This window comes from Sinocyclocheilus rhinocerous, unplaced genomic scaffold (genome assembly GCF_001515625.1).
Source record: "Sinocyclocheilus rhinocerous isolate Xijiao unplaced genomic scaffold, SAMN03320098_v1.1 scaffold1541, whole genome shotgun sequence".
Taxonomy (NCBI): Eukaryota; Metazoa; Chordata; class Actinopteri; order Cypriniformes; family Cyprinidae; genus Sinocyclocheilus; species Sinocyclocheilus rhinocerous.
The window spans coordinates 283,586-305,915 of NW_015666203.1; the positions used below are offsets into that span (position 1 = coordinate 283,586).

At 37.2% G+C, this 22,330-nt stretch overlaps 1 protein-coding gene across 1 annotated transcript in view; it reads left to right on the top strand.

Moving 5' to 3' along the window:
* LOC107732174 (sodium channel protein type 4 subunit alpha A-like) overlaps window positions 1–22,330 on the top strand; it is a 39,662-nt gene that overhangs the window by 10,586 nt on the left and 6,746 nt on the right. Inside the window, 15 exon segments of the mRNA XM_016543450.1 lie at window positions 2,532–2,623; window positions 2,904–3,158; window positions 3,457–3,520; window positions 4,324–4,465; window positions 4,547–4,747; window positions 4,941–5,099; window positions 7,319–7,439; window positions 8,039–8,277; window positions 9,408–9,581; window positions 9,778–10,134; window positions 19,328–19,699; window positions 20,529–20,655; window positions 20,751–20,905; window positions 21,066–21,239; window positions 21,340–21,462. Coding sequence (XP_016398936.1) covers window positions 2,532–2,623; window positions 2,904–3,158; window positions 3,457–3,520; window positions 4,324–4,465; window positions 4,547–4,747; window positions 4,941–5,099; window positions 7,319–7,439; window positions 8,039–8,277; window positions 9,408–9,581; window positions 9,778–10,134; window positions 19,328–19,699; window positions 20,529–20,655; window positions 20,751–20,905; window positions 21,066–21,239; window positions 21,340–21,462 — 2,755 coding nt within the window.

The window sequence follows — 22,330 nt, forward strand, 5'->3', positions numbered from 1 at the left end:
TAAAAAACGAATGTGTCTTTAAGGTGTTTTTAACTTTAAACAAGTCCTCTATCCATAATATTGGTTTATTTAGTGAAAAAGATGTCTCGTCTGAATCAGGAGAGAAATATTCACAGATCAAGCTCCATTTACAAGTGAAAACCGTCAAAACCTGTTCAAAACAAATATGTTGGTGGATTTTGATGCAAGAGGACAAAAGGGGATGGACTTTTTCACTGGAAGTATTATTCTGGATTATGGACTGGTATTTTGGCCAGAAGCGAAAGTTTAAAGGGGTCATCGGATGCCCATTTTCGGGGGGGGGGGGGCAAGCCGTTCTCATGAGACTGTTTACTTTAGCTGTGGAACTTGCTAACTAGCACGTTCTTAGGAAAGGCGATTTGCAAAGATTCATGAAAAACCCTTATACTCACTTCTTCTGTAGATGAGGCTGGATCACGAATGATTAGAGCGAACATGGATGCATTTAGGCTGATCGGGAGTGGCGCATTCACTTCAAAGCAAAAGTAACGTTAATCCTCTGCTCTTCAGCAGCTCAGATGTCCGGAGTAAATGACGATTGCTATATTCATAATTACATCCAACAATAAAGCACCTCAATCGCTTAATCGGAGACATCTGCTGTGGAACTTGCTAACTAGCACGTTATTAGGAAAGGCGATTTGCCTTTAGATCGGGGACGCATTCCCTTCAAAAACAAAGGTAATCCACTGCGTCTTCAGCGGCTCAGATGTCGGAAGTAAATGATGACTGCTATGTTCATTATTACATCCAACAACAGAACACCTCAATCGCTTAGAAGCCCTTCTTGTCTACTCCTTCTCTGGCGTCGAAACAATGGCGGACTGATGACAGCTCACTCAGGCCGGGTCTAAGGTAAGACGACAGTGTCAATCAACAATCGTGGGAGGGGCCTGGGTCTGTGTGACATCACACAGACAGGCATCTGAGAATGGCTTAATATGAGAAAGGGGAAATGATTTAACAACATAAAAAAAAAACACTAGGTGGATCTTTATCATCATAGGGTGGTTGTGTACACACACTGCCAACACACATTTCAGTTCAAACAACTTGTAAAAGTGCATGTTGCATCCGATGACCCCTTTAAAGTTAAAACACCTTAATGATGGATTTGTTTTTTACAAACATGCAGCTTTTTGCTTTGCAAGACGTTAATTGATGGACTGGAATCATGTGGCTTACTTGTGGAGTATTGTAATGTTTTTATCAGCTGTTTGGACTCTCGTTCTGATAGCACCCATTCACTGCAGAGTAATCCACTGATGAGCAAATCTGTTCCTGTGAAGAAACAAACTCTTCTACATGTTAGGTCACCTGATGGTGACTACATTTTGAGAAATTTTTTGGGTGAACTATTCCTTTAAGGTTAAGGTCAAACACCAGCAGTACAATAGCAAACAAGGTAATCCAAAAGGGTAATCCAAAAGGGTAATCCAAAATGTAAAGTGGAAGGGCAGGAAGCAAAGATTATAAAACAGATAAACAGTCCAAGGATTAAGAAACACAAAGGCAAGGCCAGAAAACTAGGAACTAGGAAAACACGGGAAAACACAGAAACTAAGAACATGCTACAAGCTAACAATAATCAGCAAAATTGGAGCGTGTGTGAGCAACTCTTATACTAGACAAGGACAACACATGACAAAACCAACCAATGAGAACAAGACACATGCAACCAAGGAACAAATCAGAACATGACACATGCAACCAAGGAACCAATCAGAACATAACACACAGACAAGGGTAGCACATGACAAGATCACATGAGGGGCAAGGAAGACATGGGAAATGGAGTCCAGAGAACAATAGCAAGAGGCCGGACTGAAGTGCCCTCTAATGGAGTTCATGGGCACTCCAGCTGGTGATTATGACACCCTGCATGCTTAGTATCATTCAGGCACCTTCTCGATGACTGTCAGCTAATGCTGCCATTTGGCCAGTGGTCGACGGATCTTTATATAACATACATTAAAACCAATCTTTTTCCACAGCCAGGAACAGCTAACCAAAAAAATTACTAGAGGACTTTAAAAATTGAAATTTTGTAATTGTGAACCAGTGCAATTTTTTTTATACCATGGAACACAAAATCTCAGAAGCTGAAGACTTTGCTGATCCTTATTTTCTATATAATTACAATTAAATGGGACTAATTGTTTTCTGTATAACCTTCTCAATGACTGTCAGCTAATGCTGCCATTTGGCCAGTGGTCGACGGATCTATATATAACATACATTAAAACCAATCTTTTTCCACAGCCAGGAACAGCTAACCAAAAAAATTACTAGAGGACTTTAAAAATTGAAATTTTGTAATTGTGAACCAGTGCAATTTTTTTTATACCATGGAACACAAAATCTCAGAAGCTGAAGACTTTGCTGATCCTTATTTTCTATATAATTACAATTAAATGGAACTAATTGTTTTCTGTATTCCAAGCATATTTTACATTAGCTGATCTGTTCTGCCTATTTCACAAATTGATTTGTGGTTTGATTGTTTCCAGGTACATAACAGAGTTTGTAGACCTTGGTAATGTGTCAGCACTGAGGACATTTCGTGTGCTTCGAGCTCTCAAAACAATCACAGTTATTCCTGGTATGTAATAATTGTGTTAAAAATTGTATGTAATGCAACAGTTCTTTAAAGTCACACAAAAAGGAAAACCACAAAAGCAAATGTTTTCAATTATGTTTTTGTTTTCTTGTATGTCTTTGTATACAAATGTTTATTTCTATAATTTAATAATGACACCTTTGCGTTGTATTTTTTTTTACTGTATACAAAAAAGGATTTGTTTCTCTATTGCGTATTTTCCACTCTCCATATTTAAAAAAAAATAATTTCAAAAAGGTTTCACCTTGTACTTTCTGCTCAGGTTTGAAAACCATCGTTGGGGCTTTGATTCAGTCTGTCAAGAAGATGGTAGATGTTATGATTTTGACTGTTTTTGCACTGGCTGTATTTGCCCTCATTGGCCTGCAGCTGTTCATGGGAAATCTACGCCACAAGTGCATCCGTTGGCCCATTCCCAACAGCACCATCTTTGATGACTACAACTACACCATGGTCAATGACACCATCCTCAACGTCACAGATACTTTCGATTTCAAAGCATACATAGGCAATGAAGGTGAAGTCAGGTCAAGGTTATTAAATATTTCAAATTTTTTACTCAATTATGTCATCACATAGTTAAAACAACAAGTACTACTTGTAATTGCAAGATAATAATTACAGTATTTTGTAAAGGTGAAAAATGTTAGAATGGTATTGGCATTGGTATTGAATTTTAAATATTAGACACAAAGGTATTAATGCATGTGATTTAAAAAAATTTTTGGCAAGTCACTTTGGGAAAAAAAAAATCATAGAATGATTAATATATTGCCTGCTATAAACTTTCTTATTATACTTGTTATACTCTGCAGAAAACCAATACTTTCTGGAAGGAAGTTTAGATGCTTTGATATGTGGTAACAGCTCTGATGCTGGGTAAGTTGGTTTACGTTCAGTAATAAAAAAATGCTTGTAATTTAATATAGGCTGTCTATAATATCAGGGGCCTTCAGTTATTTCCAATAGCTATGTAATTGTAATACACCATAAAAGCAACAAAGATTTATGTATGAAAAGATAAAGATTAATATACATTTTTTGTCTGTTGTTTTAAAAGGAGGTGCCCAGAAAGTTACACATGTATGAAGGCTGGACGAAACCCGAACTATGGCTACACCAGCTATGACAACTTTGGTTGGGCATTCATTGCCCTCTTCAGACTCATGACTCAGGACTATTGGGAGAATCTCTTCCAGTTGGTCTGTTAACTTGTCGTTTTTATGTCTGTTTATTTGTTGGAATAGTACACGCAAATTAAATTCCATTTCCATCTTGTTTAGACCCTTCGTGCCGCTGGGAAGACCTACATGATCTTCTTTGTGGTGATCATATTCCTGGGCTCTTTCTACCTCATCAACCTGATTTTGGCTGTGGTTGCTATGGCATACGATGAGCAGAACGAAGCCAACTTGGCTGAAGCTCGTGAGAAAGAAGAGGAGTTTCAAAGATTACTTGAGCAACTCAGGAACCAAGAGCAAGAGGTCAGGTGACTACCATATGATTTCACTTTAAAATACGGTTAAATTATTTAAAGACTAGTGCTACCTCAGATTCACAATGCAATCATTTTGACAATGTAATGCATATCAAAATGTAATTGTAATACACCATAAAAGCAACAAAGACTTATGTATGAAAAGATAAAGATTAATGACATTTTTTGTCTGTTGTTTTAAAAGGAGGTGCCCAGAAAGTTACACATGTATGAAGGCTGGACGAAACCCGAACTATGGCTACACCAGCTATGACAACTTTGGTTGGGCATTTCTCGCCCTCTTCAGACTCATGACTCAGGACTATTGGGAGAATCTCTTCCAGTTGGTCTGTTAACTTGTCGTTTTTATGTCTGTTTATTTGTTGGAATAGTACACGCAAATTAAATTCCATTTCCATCTTGTTTAGACCCTTCGTGCCGCTGGGAAGACCTACATGATCTTCTTTGTGGTGATCATATTCCTGGGCTCTTTCTACCTCATCAACCTGATTTTGGCTGTGGTTGCTATGGCATACGATGAGCAGAACGAAGCCAACTTGGCTGAAGCTCGTGAGAAAGAAGAGGAGTTTCAAAGATTACTTGAGCAACTCAGGAACCAAGAGCAAGAGGTCAGGTGACTACCATATGATTTCACTTTAAAATACGGTTAAATTATTTAAAGACTAGTGCTACCTCAGATTCACAATGCAATCATTTTGACAATGTAATGCATATCAAAACCCCAAAACACTTACTATTAATTGATTTACATTTATACGTTACACTTATATGTTGATATATAGTGGTTTATTTAAATTACAGGCAGGCAGTAAAGCATCTTTAGCCAGCCAGGCGACTCAAAGTAGAGGGTCAAACAGGACAGGTTCCCTGCACAGTCTTGGCGGTGATGATGTTATAAAGGACTGTAACGGGCGATTAGTGCCTCGCCTCATTGTCAACAGAGCCTCTTCTAACAAAGAGGTAATGTAATTTTGACATCAGGAGTATTTTAACATTATTTTTAGAGTCAGAGGTTTAAAGAATTTGAGTTAGAGTACTTCTCTACTATATTGTTGGGAATCTGTACTTTACTTCGGTTCTGTTAAAACTAGGGTTGCCCCCGACTAAAGATTTTTCTGTCAACTAGTAGTTGTTCATTTGAAGCATTAGTCGACTAATCGCACGTTTATTAATAAACCATTTAAATCATAATAATGTGCCTTTAATTGCCTACATTGCCTAATAAGCACTCAAGCGCACGCATAAAGCTTTCCACAGCGCACCGGCAGAAGTAATGATTTGTCAGATAAAAACAGTAAGGAGGCTGCATTAACATTTTAATAATTCATTGATAAACTAGTGCTTTCTCTGTTTTTGCTTTAAGAGATGAAGTCGGCGACACTGACTCGTCATCTCTGCAGTGGATGCGCCTGTATGCATGTTTCGAACGGATTACATAATTTATTATTACATTATTACATAATCTGAGAATATTTGTCTTCCATTTGAACTGGTTTATTTGAAAATAGACATTTTGCTCTCTATAGATAGCCTATGTTTTCATATCTGTAAGGCACGTTGGCTATACACGGGCTATATACAAGTTCACAGAGACCGAGATGGCAGAAAGCGCATCCTGTTGCTTTCATTATTTTACAAAAACGCCATGTTTTGTTGTTATTGTGAGTGCACACAAATAAACGAAGAGTCTTTACAGATTTGAAAGATGTGTTACTTTTATCTGTATGAGCAAAAATTAAGAAGTATTTTAAGAGCAAGTGAGCACTCCGGCGCCTCCATCTGTCCTGCAGTGAGCACTATTCCGCTTCCACACAATTGAATAGCGCACATTTTTCTAGGTTAACATTAGATTGAGCGGCCATGTACTTTTATCTGTATGAGCAAAAATGAAGAAGTATTTTAAGAGCAAGTGAGCACACCGGCGCCTCCATCTGTCCTGCAGTGAGCACTATTCCGCTTCCACACAATTGAATAGCGCACATTTTTCTAGGTTAACATTAGATTGAGCGGCCATGTAAAGTTGCTGCTACTTACATATTTCAGATGATAAGTCCTATTTGAGGTTGATGAATGATAGGCGAGCATTTGGATATCCTGCCCGATGTACTGTATTACCACAAAGACCAGCCGTTAACGATCTGCGTGACTTCGCCAATGTTTTTTTTCTGCGACTAAGCGAATAATACAATTTTGGTCGACCAGGCCTCTTCTGGTCGACTAACGGTTAGTTGACTATTAGGGGGCAGCCCTAGTTAAAACCAAATATTTGTACTTTTATTCAGTTACATTTACAAGATAAAAATTATACTTTTTACTCTGTAACAGTTTCATTTAGACTTAAATGTACAAAATACATGTCATATGATTCAGTTATTTAAAAATAAAAATTTTATTTTTATGGATGAACTTGAGTTAAGTGTGAACACGGTTCATGATTACTCTTAATTATTAATCTAAAAATCACTATATTGTTAAATCACTGTAAAATCATCTCCTGAAAATGTTCAGGTAACTGTTTTCAGGATATAGCTTTTCCATAAAAATAGAGTTTTATAGTTTTATACTGTATATTCAGAACAATGAGAAAGTATATTCTGACAGTTTGTTTTTACAAAGTTCATAATTTTTCAAATATTTTAAAGGGGTCATATGATGCTTTTTTAAAGATCATTATTTTGTGTATTTGGTGTAACAGAATATGTCGACATGCTTTAATGTTCAAAAAACACATTATTTTTCAAATACTGTATAACATTTAAATGTGTATATTTTTACTTTCACTCAAATTTTTGGGGTAGGTACTTGTAGAGTTTTTTGACATAGTATCTGTACTTTAAAGGAAGTACAATTTTTCAGTACTTTTTACACCTCTGATTAGTGCTTTTTTATACATAGCCTGTCAAAAGTTTCAACACACTTGACAGAATGTTGATGGTCTCATGATTATAATGACCTTTTGACGCATACTACAGAGTATGAGTTTGATGCATACCTACTAGTGTATGTCTAGATTCAGTATGAACTTATTGTAATAACTGAATGGTAAATAGAAGTCTCTTTTCTAGTCATTTAGAAATTACAAACTATAAAATCACAATTGCTTCACTCCAGATAGTATTACTAGTACTAGTATGTTTTGCCATTGTGATGACATCTGTACTGCTTCATTTATCCTCCAGTTATCAGCTGAAGAAGACCACAAATCCATGAGCTCCAAAAACAGCATGCAGTACCTGGACCAGCCCAAACTCTCCAAGAGAACAGCTAGTGCTATCAGTGTGCTCACTGCAACTATGGAGGGTACTAGCTTGAAGAAACTCCTTGAGGGTCGATTAACTGCAAAATAAAAGGATATTCATTTAAATACCTTATTAAGTAGCTTTGTTACTGAGGAGCATGTCGAGTTTTTCCATTTATTATGCTTCTCCAGATGTTTCAGAATGTCAGGACTTCAAGATTTTAGACACCAAAATTGTTTGGCACATAAAAGTTCAAATTCAGTACATTTATAACCATGACATGTTCAAAGACATGCTGAAAACCCTCAACTATTTCTTGTGAAGTCCCAATAGCAGGAATGTAAATGCACTGGGCTTAGACTGGCGATTTTTATGTCCCTGAAGTTTATTTATTTATAGATTATTGTACCATGGTCTGACAGAACAGCCTGAGAGCATCTGAAGATAGAGATTTATCCTAAGCAAAGGTCAGACACATTGTGTGTGGAGAAAAACCTGTTAACTTCATCTGAGTGGTGTTAATCTTTGGACTATTTCAGAGCCATGGGTTGACTTTAGACTGGCAGAACTTGTTGCTGTCACTCTGCTGGTGTTCATTCACTGCTTACCCTAAATGGAAACTGTTCAAATAGTTTTTTCAATCTCTCTTTGTCTCCCTAGAGTTGGAAGATGCTCAGAGGCCTTGTCCCCCTGGCTGGTATAAGTTCGCTGATATTTTCTTTAAATGGGACTGCTGCACTCCCTGGATCATATTTAAGAAGTGGGTTCATTTAGTAGTGATGGACCCATTTGTGGATTTAGGTATCACCATCTGCATTGTGCTCAACACACTTTTCATGGCCATGGAGCACTACCCCATGAGTCCGGATTTCGAACATGTTCTCTCAGTGGGAAATTTGGTTAGTATTAGTCTCAATACTTATGTATTATTGTCAAATAACTGTAAAATTTTTAATCTTGAGGATTTACCTTGTTTAAACTCTATGCATATATATACACTGCCGATCTCATTGTTTTCTTTTTTTTAAGTGCTGGTTAACCAGCATGGCCCTGTTGTAGCTACTTAAGATGACTGATAGGGAGGGACACAAGCACATGTTTTTCAAGACATAACTTGCTATTATATATATAATTGGAAGTGGATCAAAAAGGTTCATCAAAGTTGTCCTAAGACAAAAACACATTTTGGTTTTAGGGCAACTTTGATGAAAGGTTTTGATCCACTTCAAATGTTGTCGACTACCAGCATAAATCAGAATGGAACCTTCAATGTGAAGCACTGTGTCAGAAACAATATTGTAATAGGTTGCATATGTGTATTTTGGTAACACTTTACAATAAGGTTCCATTTATTAACATTAAAATACTTCTAAAGCAAGTACAGTATTAACAGTTAATGTTAATTTCAACATTCACTAATACATTAGAAAATCAAAAGTTTTCTGTTAATAGTTTTTCATTGACCTGAGCTAACATGAACTAACGTTAAATTAACTAATGCTAACAAAGATTTATTAATACTGTATCAAATGAAAACTCTAGGTTCCATTTATTAACATTAATATGAAAATACTTCTAAAGCAAGTACAGTATTAACAGTTAATGTTAATTTCAACATTCACTAATACATTATTAAAATCAAATATTTTTTCATGGACCTGAGCTAACATGAACTAACAATAAACTGTTGCATATTAATGAACTAATGTTAACAAAGATTTCTAAATACTGTATCAAATGAAAACTAATTTGCTGCTGCTCATTGTTATTTCTTGTTCGTTAATGCATTAACTGTAACAAGTGGCCTTATTGCTTTTTCCCCTTTCTGGGCTTGCCTTAGATAGCATATATCCCTGAACAGCAGAACACAAAAGCTTTCTTATTTTATTAGTAATTTAAGTGCATTGTCATCAGGAAAAAGTAACTGTAATTGTAAATAACAGCAAAGCTGATTAAACGGTTTTAATTGACTGCCATTAATTCAAGTTATTAGTAGTATCTCACATCACATTAAATCTTATTCTTCAAGGTATTTACAGGAATCTTCACAGCTGAAATGGTGTTCAAGCTCATTGCTATGGACCCCTACTACTACTTCCAGGTGGGCTGGAACATTTTTGACAGTATCATTGTCACACTCAGCCTGGTAGAGTTGGGACTGGCCAATGTTCAAGGATTGTCCGTTCTCAGGTCCTTCCGTTTGGTAAGTCTGAATCTCAACCCCTCAATACCTTTTTTTTATTTCATGGTTTGTGTGATTTATGTTTTCTGGAAAATGTATGAATTTAAGAAATACCTCACCCTAGTATAAAAATGGTATGTGGTTTAACTTTGTATGCTATTGTGTCTCTCACGGTATGTGTGTTTGTGCCCCTCTCTGACGGATGTGCTGGAAGTAGCTACGTGTCTTTAAACTGGCTAAATCTTGGCCCACCCTTAGCATGCTGATCAAGATCATCGGCAACTCAGTAGGTGCCCTGGGGAACCTAACGCTTGTCCTGGCCATCATCGTCTTCATCTTTGCCGTGGTGGGCATGCAGCTTTTTGGCAAGAGCTACAAGGACTGCGTTTGTAAGATTTCTGAGGACTGCGAGCTGCCCCGCTGGCACATGAACGACTTCTTCCACTCTTTCCTCATCGTCTTTCGGATCTTGTGTGGAGAGTGGATCGAGACCATGTGGGACTGCATGGAGGTGGTGGGAGCGAGCATGTGCCTGATAGTCTTCATGATGGTCATGGTCATTGGAAACCTTGTGGTAGGTGAAGCAGAGATTGTGGAAACACAATAAGAGTAAAATATTATGGGAGAAAAACACTTAACTTCGCTGATTTGGTGAATTAGCATCTGATGACATGCCACTGACGCACTGCACAGATGATTTTATTAACTGGTATTTTTGTCTTGTTTTCCAGTATAAATATCTGAATATTCTTAACTCAAGATATATTTACTGTACATTGTACTGTAAAACAATAATATTGGGCAAGAATGTTTTTTTGTTGTTGTTTTTTTTTTTGCAGTGCATTGCTTGTGCAAAAACTTCTAAAGCTTTTAGTGCAGCACAGCTCTGATATGTTACTATTTTCTTCCACACTCAAAGGGAACACTATTATTATTAGACATCTGCTGTCACTGCTAAGTTGTTAATCTTTATAACTGTTACCCTGAAGCTGTACTGATCTGAAGCTTTAGCATAGCAACCAAGCCAAACCCAAAGGATTTTCAGCACAGCTGATGGCAGGCCGGCTGTTGTTGACATTCAGGTGGCAGAGCAGTTAGCGTCTGATTTCTCTGGGTGTTAATTAGTCAAAACGTTTAAAGGGGTGGTTGATTGTGATTTCACTTTTTTAACTTTGGTTAGTGTGTAATGTTGCTGTTTGAGCATAAACAATATCTGCAAAGTTACGACGCTGAAAGTTCAATGCATTGATATTGTCTTTTAAAATTATGACAGTTTAATGCCTACAGTTGCAGCTGGTAGGGACTACAATAAGCTTCTTCCCGGGTTGGTGACATCACAAACCCTGAAATTTACATAAACCCGCCCCCTGGAACATGCAACAAAGGGGGCAAGGCCATGCTGCGCTTCTTAATCCTGTTCCTCGCATCCCCTGCTCTGCACACGCTCTGCTCTGAATCTCTCTTTCTCTCATTCAAATCATGTGTGTTCCACTTATACACTTTATGTGTATAAACAGACAGATATTTTTCACATAGCTACGAGAAGCGTTAAACATGGATGCACACCCGGTTGCTGTGGTAGCCAGAAATACTTGCTGGCAAACACTTCTTACTGCTTAAATAACTTAAATAACTTACTTAAATAACAGCGTATCTAAAAGTATGAGACAACAACAATCAAAAAAACATACCATTCTGCAACGTCCTGTAAGAGTCGTGCTTGCACAGGTTCTGCGCGATCCTCTTCACTTATATCCTCTGCATCTCATTCGGGCTCAAATTGATAAGCAATATTGACGACACCATTGTTTACAATACAACCAGAGCGCATGCTGCTGAGGTGGGACATTTAGACGCGCACTAGAGGCAGTTTAGCCAATCACAACACACTGGGCCAGCTGACCAATCTGAGCCCATCGCGTATTTCTAAGGGAGAGGCTTCATAAAAGCAGGAAATCATCAGAGAGTTCATAAGAAAAGACAGAGCGGTGTAGAATAAATTTTTTTTAAATGTTAGACTGCACACCATAAACACAATCAAGCCTAGAAAAAAAGCAGTCAACCACCCCTTTAAACATTCATATGCAAGGCACCCTATAGTGCTGGAGTACAATAAATATTACAATAAATTTTGTTTTAGTTGCACTGATATATATTATAGTTTTTATATTAAATATTGATATTTTGATTTTATTTTTATGTATCTATTTTTACTTTAATTTAGTTTTATTAATTTTGCTGTTTTTTATTAATTTTTGTTTTTCTATGTAGTATTTGGTATTTTTTATTTTCAATAGTTTTAGTTTATTTAGTTTTAATTGTATTAGTACTTAAAATAATGAAATAAAATGTCAAAGTTGACGTTTTTTACATTTTATTTAGTTTCAGTTAATGTTTATTTTATTTCAAGTAACAGAAGCTGTTTTTTTTAATGGTTTTAGTTTTAGTTAAGCCTCCAGCTAAGAACATTGCAATTAAAAATTAATTATTAAATATTATCATAGATATATCTAATTTCAGCCAGTTTATTGTAAAGATTTAGTGTTTCTGTAAATAGTATCCCAACAGGAAACTGTCATTGTTGTTTTTAAGTGAAAACTAGCATGCTAACTTCACGTGTTGATACAGATCAAGGAGATGCAGATAAGCTGCTGGCAGCTGTGCACATAATTACCATACTGGAGCTGCTGACTGAATACACTTCCTCTCAGGTTATAAATAGTGAGAAAAGGAAATGGCCTGTCTTAGCGAGCTAACAAAAGCATCATTACTCAGCGTGGCCCATGGCTAACATACATTTTCTCACACACACTCTTCATGTGGTTACACTCTCCTGCACTTGTCTTCAGGACAAACATGCAATGCAAGACAGAGCCACATGTTCAGTGCTGCTTTCTATTTACATTGTATGACTGGAGTTTTGATCTTGGCTGTGTGCTAAGATGCAGCTCAAGTGAGTCTTGGTGCACAAGAAACAAACACGGACAGCTGAGAAACACAGCAGCAGAAGCTGAAGATTCATGTTCCAGCTCCTCACCTATACTTTATAAAGTAACTCATGGCCCATGACCCAAAAAAACGATGATAAATGTAAATAATAATGCAACTAAACATACATTACATTTCAAAAGTTTGGAGTTTAAATGAGTTTTAAAAGTCTCTTATGTTCAGCAAGGCTGCATTTATTTGATCAAAAATACAGTGAAAATAGTAACATTGTAAAATATTACTACAATTGAAAATAACAATTTTCTATGTAAATATATTGTGACATGTGAAATGTAATTTATTTTTGTGACGCTAAAGCTGAATTTTCAGCATCATTACTCCAGTCTTCTGTGTCACATGGTCCTTCAGAAATCATACTAAAATGCTGATTTGCTGCTAAATATAAATTTTTTCATTATTTAAAAAAGTTATTTTTTATTTTTGTGGAAACCATGTTTTTTTCAGGATTCTTTGATAAATATAAAGTTGAAATGAACAGCATTTATTTGAAATATAAATCATTTGTTTTCAAAAGTTTGGAGTTTAAATGAGTTTTAAAAGTCTCTTATGTTCAGCAAGGCTGCATTTATTTGATCAAAAATACAGTGAAAATAGTAACATTGTAAAATATTACTACAATTGAAAATAACAATTTTCTATGTAAATATATTGTGACATGTGAAATGTTATTTATTTTTGTGACGCTAAAGCTGAATTTTCAGCATCATTACTCCAGTCTTCTGTGTGACATGGTCCTTCAGAAATCATACTAAAATGCTGATTTGCTGCTAAATATAAATTTTTTCATTATTTAAAAAAGTTATTTTTTATTTTTGTGGAAACCATGTTTTTTTCAGGATTCTTTGATAAATATAAAGTTGAAATGAACAGCATTTATTTGAAATATAAATCATTTGTAACATTATAGATATCTTTAGTGTCATATTTGATCAATTTAATGCATCCTTGCTAAATAAAAATATAAATTTCTTCAAAAAAAAAAAAAAGATGCCAAACTTTTGAACATGACTGTATAAGCTCATGTCTTCATAAATATTTATCATCACTGCGATATATTCATCATTATTACATTTAGAAATCAGCAGATGGTTTAGTTATGTATTCATTCGTATACATTTAAAACCATTAATTAAAGAAATAAGTGAGTAGATTTCATCTGTATACCACAGCAAAGATTCCCAAACTTTTTTGTGAGCCAAACCAGTTTGATCTAAAATATTCTTGCTGACCCCAAACTTTTGTGTATGCCCCAAATAGTAGCGTGTAATTGAAAATTGAATAGTCTTATTAACTTATATCCAAAGCAATTCAAAAATCCAAAATCTTTTGTTGTTGCCATCGTCAAATGTGTCAAACTTTAACATATTTTGGCAAAAATGAATCTGTCATTTGGACAGGTCCAGCCAAAAAATCTTTGAAACCCATAAACAAAAAATGTGTGTAAATAGTTATAAATATAAACTCTTTCTTTCTTGCTTTCTTTTTTTCCCACTTTTTTTTTCATTTGCATGTTAATATTTTTTTTTTTACTGAGCTAAATGTACTCAGTTACTAACGTAACCTCGGTTCCCTGAGATATGGGAACGAGTACTGCATCTGCTAAAACGCTATGAGAAAAAGCCTTTTTTTCTCCTGAACTGAGGCCTTTTTTAAATCACGCAGTGAAACTGCATGGCCATTGGTTCGTGCAGTGTATTAAAAACGAACCAATGGCTCCGCAGCGGGGCGAGCTGCACGAGCCTATGGCGACAAAGTCAGGCAGAGCCCGCCAGAATGGGCGGAGCCATCTGGCTATATAAGCGACTGAAGCGACGACTGAGTTGTGCGGCTACATAGCACGGCTAGCAACGCAGTACTCGTTCCCGTATCTCAGGGAACCGAGGTTACGTTAGTAACCGAGTACGTTCCCTGTCGATACTACACTCGTACTGTGTCTGCTAAGACGCTATGGGAACACAGTACAATCACGCCGTGCTAAGGTAGAGGAACGACTATAAAACTATCGTAACTTCCATAAGCAAGCAATGCCCATAGAGAACTTAACAACAACCCAAGGCTAAGACGGGCTGAGACCCTCACTCGCACCGGCAGAGGGACGCTGGTCAGACTGGACGGGAGAACTCTCTCTCTGGAGCGAGGGCGAGGCACGCGGGATCTGGGCCGATGTGAACTCGCTCGCAGCCAGACGCTTGAGTCCTCTGCCCCACTGTTTTTTCCTCACAGGTCCCTGGGAGGAAGAAAACGGGAGGGCGCGAGGGGCGGAGTCGCTCTCTGAAAAGAAAGCGATCCGTGAGCGAAGAGAGGCGAGACTGAAGTTCTCGCAGTGAGAACAATCAGTTCCCGTGAGCGCAGCTTCCGCGTGGGATTTCCCCAAGCAGGAAACGCACTCCGTGTGGCCGTCATCGGCGTGCAGGGGAGACCCGCACGAACCGCAGTAACGGCACAGCATTTGCAACAATGCCAAGCTCTTTTAGTAAGCTCTTTTAGAATCGCCGGATGGTGGCAGGGGTAATGGACCGGAACTGCTGTGTCGCTGAGGCGGCGGAGAAGCAGGTCAGCCGAGCTGAGAGGTCCAAGTTCCAGCTGCGAAGGTGTGTCAACAGTGAGCAGGCTTCGGATCAGCGAGCGAAGAGAGGCGAGACTGAAGTTCTCGCAGTGAGGCTTCAGTCTTCGGATCAGCGTAGAGCGTAGTCATCGCTGAAGGAGAAGAAATCTGAGAATCCTGTGGAGAACGCCCGCTTATATAGCCAGATGGCTCCGCCCATTCTGGCGGGCTTTGTCGCCATAGGCTCGTGCAGCTCCGCTTGGTTCGTTTTTTATACCAATGGCCGTGCAGTTTCACTGCGTGATTGAAAAAAGGCTTCAGTTCAGGAGAAAAAAGGTTTTTTCCCATAGCGTCTTAGCAGACGCTGTACGAGTGTAGTATCGACAGGGAACCAGAGGGTCCTAAAGCAAAACCAGCAGAATACACCACCTGATGGAGAGCAATGAAATCATATAGAGCGTCGGTACTGACATGAGTTGCATCTGCACTCTTAAGTTTAGTGGGCTGGATGAAAAAAGTAGACTAGAGGAGTGTAAGATAGGAAACCAAATATCAGTGGCCTCATTTGGCATACAACTCTAATGTGCAATGTGAAAAGCACCTGCTTCTACTGCTGTGTTTCTCAGGAAGCTTAATGTATTTCATACATTAGGCTGATATATTGCCAGATGGTCTGGGCATTTTGCACTAGGATGTGATTGAGTGCCAAATAATGTGTGCTTTGATGTACAGGGCTATTGTTATAGTATCATGACACTATTACGATTAATATAGCATTGAGAAACTTGACTAAGGAAGATTAATTGGTAATGATGTATTTTTGTTTTGGCCAAGAGCTTTAAATACCCCCACATACCCTGATAAATTCATACCCACAGTGTCAAAGATATATTTAAGCACTGAACTGCTGGAAAAAGTAATATTACAAACTATATTGCACCATATTGTGACGTGAGCAAAAATTGATGAAGTTAAAATGATATGACTTAAAGGGATAGTTCACCCAAAAATGAAAATTCTGTCATTAATTAATAGAGTTGGGGTACTCGGACTCGTACTCGGACTCGAGTCCGGTCTCGAGTACAATTTTTTAAAGGACTCGGACTTGTCACGGACTGGGAAAATATGTCCAACCGAGTCCAGGGAAAGTTGACGGAAATGTCACTGACTCAATGCATTATCACAAAGGTGATATTCAGTATTTGCATGTCTTTTTAAGTCTTGTCCAGTATTTGAAATTCGACGGGTTTCTGTGCTCACACACAGAAAGCGCGCTCACAGAATGTGCCTCTCAGTCAGTGTGCGAATGCCGAGTTCTTTCGCTTAAGTTCTCTCAAGTTCTGTTATTGCTACACACTTACACGAAAAGTTATGTCAAAATGCCCGTCTTGGAGACTGTTCATGTAAATGCATTCGGTTTTGTCTTAAGTGAACTTGAACAGTTGGGAGAAATACAGAGGTGTCAAAATATTTGATCTATGCGTCAGATCTTAAAGCAACAGCGTAAACCTGCAGCTGCCGACTGCGTCATAAATGTTAATCAAACAAAAGAAAAGGAGAAAATCACTCACTGCTCTTGACTTAATCTCTTATTAACTTTAATAAGAATCATCTATATTTAATGTATACAGTGAAGATTATTTTTACATTTATTACTTCATGAAATGTCTGTAGTAGGCTATTTCTGTAGAAGCCTTTACTACTGAAAAACTAAAAAACTATTTAATTTGTATTTTTGAGTAATTATTTATTTATTATTTAGCTTGTAAGTAATACTTGGAGTGTTTACATGCCTTCAGTAAGCTTGAGAATGTTTTATTACATTAGTTTATTTTTTGCTTTTGTATTAGTGGCAGTTTTCTAGCTGTGGCAATAGTTTTTATGGGTCCAAAATCACCTTGAGTGTGCATTATTTTCTAATAATTCAACGGCCGGTCATCAATTATTCCTTACATAATGTAATTTATTGTAATTAATGTAACTATAAATGCATTCAAAAATAAAACAGGTGTGAGTTGGCTGTGACTTATGGAAAGTATATGTAGGGCTTTTATACACAGTGTGTGCCATCGTACAGACTAGGTTTATCCCTCACAGCCTCATTTTCATTCAAGAAAAAATTAAAAATGCCCTGTCTAAGGGGTCCGTGTACTTTGGCGTCCATTCATTTTTCTTTTCTTTTTTTTAACCCAGAAATTAAAATGCAGATTCTTCTATAATGGTTCAAACACTGATGAATAGAATAAGCAGACACAAACTAATTTTGATTATTCAAAATTCATATTTTATTAAAAAACGTAAAAATGATATAAAGCTTGTTTTTTATTGAGATAAAAGGTGCATTTTCTGCTCTTAAGGTCCCATTCACCAAAAAACCTACTCCTTTACCCCCACCCTTGAATTTATACATTTACTTTAACGATTAATAAAGTTATTAATAAGTCCCGCACTTTAATTAATTACATTCTAAAACCTGTTTCACTCTGAAATATGTCACAATACATAAATCAATTCAGCCATAACTTCTGTTACATGACATTACATGAAGTTTGCTAAGCAAAGCAGGACACTAATTATTAATCAAAAATCAAAATGGCAAGATGCAATAGAGGTTTGCTTTTGTTACATTTAAATGGATATTGCGCTTTTGTGGTTGTAAAGGTTAAAATAATGTTAAGATACTAATAAGTAATAGAGTTTCGTTGGACTTGGACTTGACTCGGACTCGGCTGTTTGGGACTCGGACTTGTCTCAGACTCGGCTGGTTAAAGACTCGGACTCGACTTAGGTGGACTCGAACTCAACACTGTTAATTAATTTTTCTCCTCCTCATCCCGTCTGCAGCGGTGCGCCGCCATTGTGGAGAGTATCACGACGCATGCGCTTACTTCCGCTTCATGTAAACAACGCATGCGCATGGTGCCGCTGCTTACGTTAACACGCACATGCGTTGTTTACATGAAGCGGAAGTAAGCGCATGTGTCGTGATACTCTCTCCACAATGGCGCGCACCGCTGCAGACGGGATGAGGAGGAGAAGAATTGTTGAATAAAGTCCTTATTTTAGTTTTCTTTGCGCACAAAAAGTATTCTCTTAGCTTTGTAAAATTACGGTTGAACTCCTAATGCCAAATGGACTAATTTACCGATGTCCTTGCTACGTTTCTGGATCTTGATCATGGTAGTAACCTTGCTGTCTATGGGAGGGTCAGAGATCTCTCGGATTTCATCAAAAATACCTTAATTTGTGTTCCGAAAATGAACGGAGGTCTTACAGGTTTGGAACGACATGAGGGTGAGTAATTAATGACAGAATTTTCCTTTTAGGGTGAACTATCCCTTTATTTCTCATGAAATTATGTCCTACAACTTTTTCTTGGAATTATATAATTTTATCTACATAAATTTGTGCCTGGTTTCCTCAAAATAATACACGATTCTCAAAATATTCAGTATTTTTTAAATGTGGTTCTTAAACATTTGTATGGTCATATGAACCAAGCTATGAACTATGAACCACCTACATTTTGCCTTTTGCCACCTGCCTTATCCCCTCATGTGCTCTTATTTATTCTCTTTTCTATCTTTCTCAGCCTGTGCCTGAGACAAATGAGGCCAACCATGGCTTCTATAACTATGTGCTATGTCTAGTGTGCTTAGATCCTAAAGATAGCATCCCTGCCCCATGCTTCCAGACAACATAATATTTATTGAAACTTCATTACGACAGAGCTTACCTAAACCTGACACTGGCTATGTATAACTTGAGAACCAATTATTTGTGAAACTAGCTTTTATTATTGAGACTTGAATGATGTTAGCCAAGATCATGTTCTGAACACTGACATTTTGCGCCAAGCTGATGGATATGTATATTCTAAATCTAACTAAATTGTTACTGTAACTGTTGATCTCATATCTAATAAACTGTCTTCTCTATGTTATGTTGCATTGGAAAATCTGAATCTTTCTAGTGAATTAGTTCTTCAGTAAATGAGTGGCATAATTTAGTTCCTGCTTAGCATTTTAGGTCTTCTTCTTTAAAAAAAAAATTCATTTACATATTTAACTGGTCTCTTTTTTTAAAAGAGTAGCTTAAATTATAGGTAAATTTGCAGCATGGCAAGTGTGCCACGTTTGCCACTTAAGCTACAGGAACTCCTTATACTGTATGCGTTCAACCTGCCAACCTCATTCTGACCTGTACTTCTCAGGTACTGAACCTGTTCCTGGCTCTGCTGCTCAGCTCCTTCAGCGGGGATAACCTGTCTGGAGGTGATGATGATGGTGAGATGAACAACCTTCAGATCGCCATTGGTCGCATCACCAGGGGTCTAGATTGGCTCAAAGCCTTCATCGTCAGTATGTTTCGCCAGATTCTAGAAAAGAAACCTCCTGACAATAATGAAGGAGGAGGGGAAGGAGACATAGAACTGTGTGCTTTAAACCACCTGGATGAGGGGAAAATGGCAGATGGCTTGACCAACTGTTTGCCTCCAACACTGACTGTACCTATTGCTCGTTGTGAGTCTGATGTTGAAGAGGATGAGGACTCCGATGAATCTTCTGATGAGGAGGATGGAAAGGTAAAAGAACAATCTGTCCTCTCTCTGCCTCCCTCATTATCTAAAATGATGTGTACTGTGGTTTACCATTACCAAACGAAAGAAAGAAAGAAAGCATTAGAGGTACAAATCCCATGTATCCTATGGTGAGAAAACTACTATTAGTTATGCTAGATAAACCTTTTAAAATAAAAAAAAAGGTTACCATGAAAAGTATTGAGTTTTAAACACATTAAATGTCTTCATTTCCCCCTTAAAATTGTGATTTTGGCCTGTCCCACCCTAGTGTTAAATAAAATAACACATAATTTTGCCATAATCTGTTCAGTTCATTTCTAATTAATCGTAGTAAAACTAATTTAAATAACAAAACATTCCTAAAATTGTGACACCAAATTATAAACATAATTAAGTAAATCATTTTTTGTTATTTTTTTTAGACAAAATCTACTGCATTCATCAGGCTCTATCATTCAACCCTTAGCAAAGTTGTTATAAAATAATTTATCAAAAAAAAAATTTTTAATTCATGGGAAATATATGTATATATAAGTAATTTATACCCTATTACCCAGTGTTTTAAAATTGAATACATTTTAATGTTAATACTTTTTTAAAAACTTTTAATAAACTTAAAAATCTTATCATGTAAAAAGTAAAAAAATCATAATTTATATATATATTTATATCAATATATATCAATGATTTTTGTCTAATGCTTATTGCTAGAAATTAAATGATTGGCACAAGTGCTAATACTTCAGGGAACATTACTTTAATACTTTGTTTTGTTCTCCTCACATTTGTTTTTCATTCTCTCTCATTTCTTTGCATCTTTTTTTCTGCACAGGCCGCTCTTAATGATGACGACTATTCAGTTTGTAGCACAGTGGACTACCGGCCTCAAGAACCTAAGCCTGAGCCTGAAGAGAAAGAAGAACCAGAGCCTGAAGAGCCAGAGTCCTGTTTCACAGAGGGTGTGCATGCATTTTCCTTCATTAGGAATGTTAATGCTCAAGGCATCACTTCAAGACCAGAAATATCTTATTTATTTTTCTCTCTTTTTACTTAGGTTGTGTTAAGCGATTTACATGTTTGAATGTAGACATCACAGAAGGATGGGGGAAAAAGTGGTGGAACCTTCGAAGAACATGCTTCACCATCGTTGAGCATGACTACTTTGAAACCTTCATCATCTTTATGATCCTCCTTAGTAGTGGAGCACTGGTGTGTCTGGCAATACTGAGCCAATGCTTAGTAAACTGCATGTAGTTAAGTTATTACATCTGTGTGATATTAAAATCTCACTTTTTAATTTCATTGTAAGGAAAAGGGAAATTATAAATCCATTAATGTTTGTCTGATGCATCAACTTTTATTCTGTCAGGCTTTTGAAGATATCAACATCGAGCGCCGCAGAGTGATCAAGACTGTCCTGGAGTATGCTGATAAAGTCTTTACGTACATTTTCATAGTAGAGATGTTACTAAAGTGGGTGGCATATGGTTTCAAGACTTACTTCACTAATGCGTGGTGCTGGCTGGACTTCCTCATTGTGAATGTGAGTTAACCTTTTTGACTTTTGCCAAAGCTTTACCCTTATAAGCAAATGCATGTCAGATGCCAAAGTCTGTGTACTGATCATGTGCTGTTTTATTCAGGTGTCACTAGTCAGTTTAACAGCCAATTTATTGGGATATTCTGAGCTGGGAGCAATCAAATCTCTCAGAACACTCAGGGCTCTTCGACCACTTCGAGCCCTGTCAAGATTTGAAGGAATGAGGGTAAGAAACGACTCCTTATTTATGCATTTGTGAGTGGTTCTTCAAATAAAGATCTGAAGTTCATTTTTTGGAGTGGAAAATTGCAGTATTTATTTGGACTTGCTGACACAAGTTAGCAAGCAGTCAATAAAAGGATTGGTGTTATGGAAATGACAGCAGTGTTGAGAAGAGGAACACTTTGTTATAAAAATTATCCACATAAATACCAAATGATTGGAAATGTGATTCTTTTTAAAAACGCAGCATTTTCCTGATTTTGACAGTTTAAGTTGAAAAAGACGAAGTTAGAAATTCGTGTTTAGTAGGGGTGGAACGGTTCAACTTACTCACGGTTCGGTTTGTGTCACGGTTTTAGAGTCACGGTTTCAGTATGGTTCGGTATGTGCTATGTTTAGAGAAAAACTATACTGTCAAATAAAAATAAAGAAAATAAGAATAATCTATCTAACTACAATAGAGCGTAATATTTGCGAGTGTTCTGAGGCACGGGTTTGCACGCTTCGAATGAGCGCACGCACAAATCTTCTCACTGCGCGAGCGAGCTCGCGTCCTCTGGCTCTTAAATGTTTAAACTGACAAAGCTTACATGAGTTTAGCTAAAACACAGATATCAGCGTGTGCTGTTCAGGTCTCACCTGTGCGCGCGCGCTATCAGTACCCGGGTGATGACGGAATAAATGCTCATATTCCAGCATACGGCATTCGCATTGAACAAGAATCGCATTGAATGGTTTGTCCACGTTTTTTTTTTCTTTCTCATCGCTGTTGTTGTAATGCATTGGGAAGCCAGAATGCGCATCCATCAACAGAAACATATATTAGCCGAACCCTGTTTGTTTTATGTGTTATTTATAGCAAACCATATTAC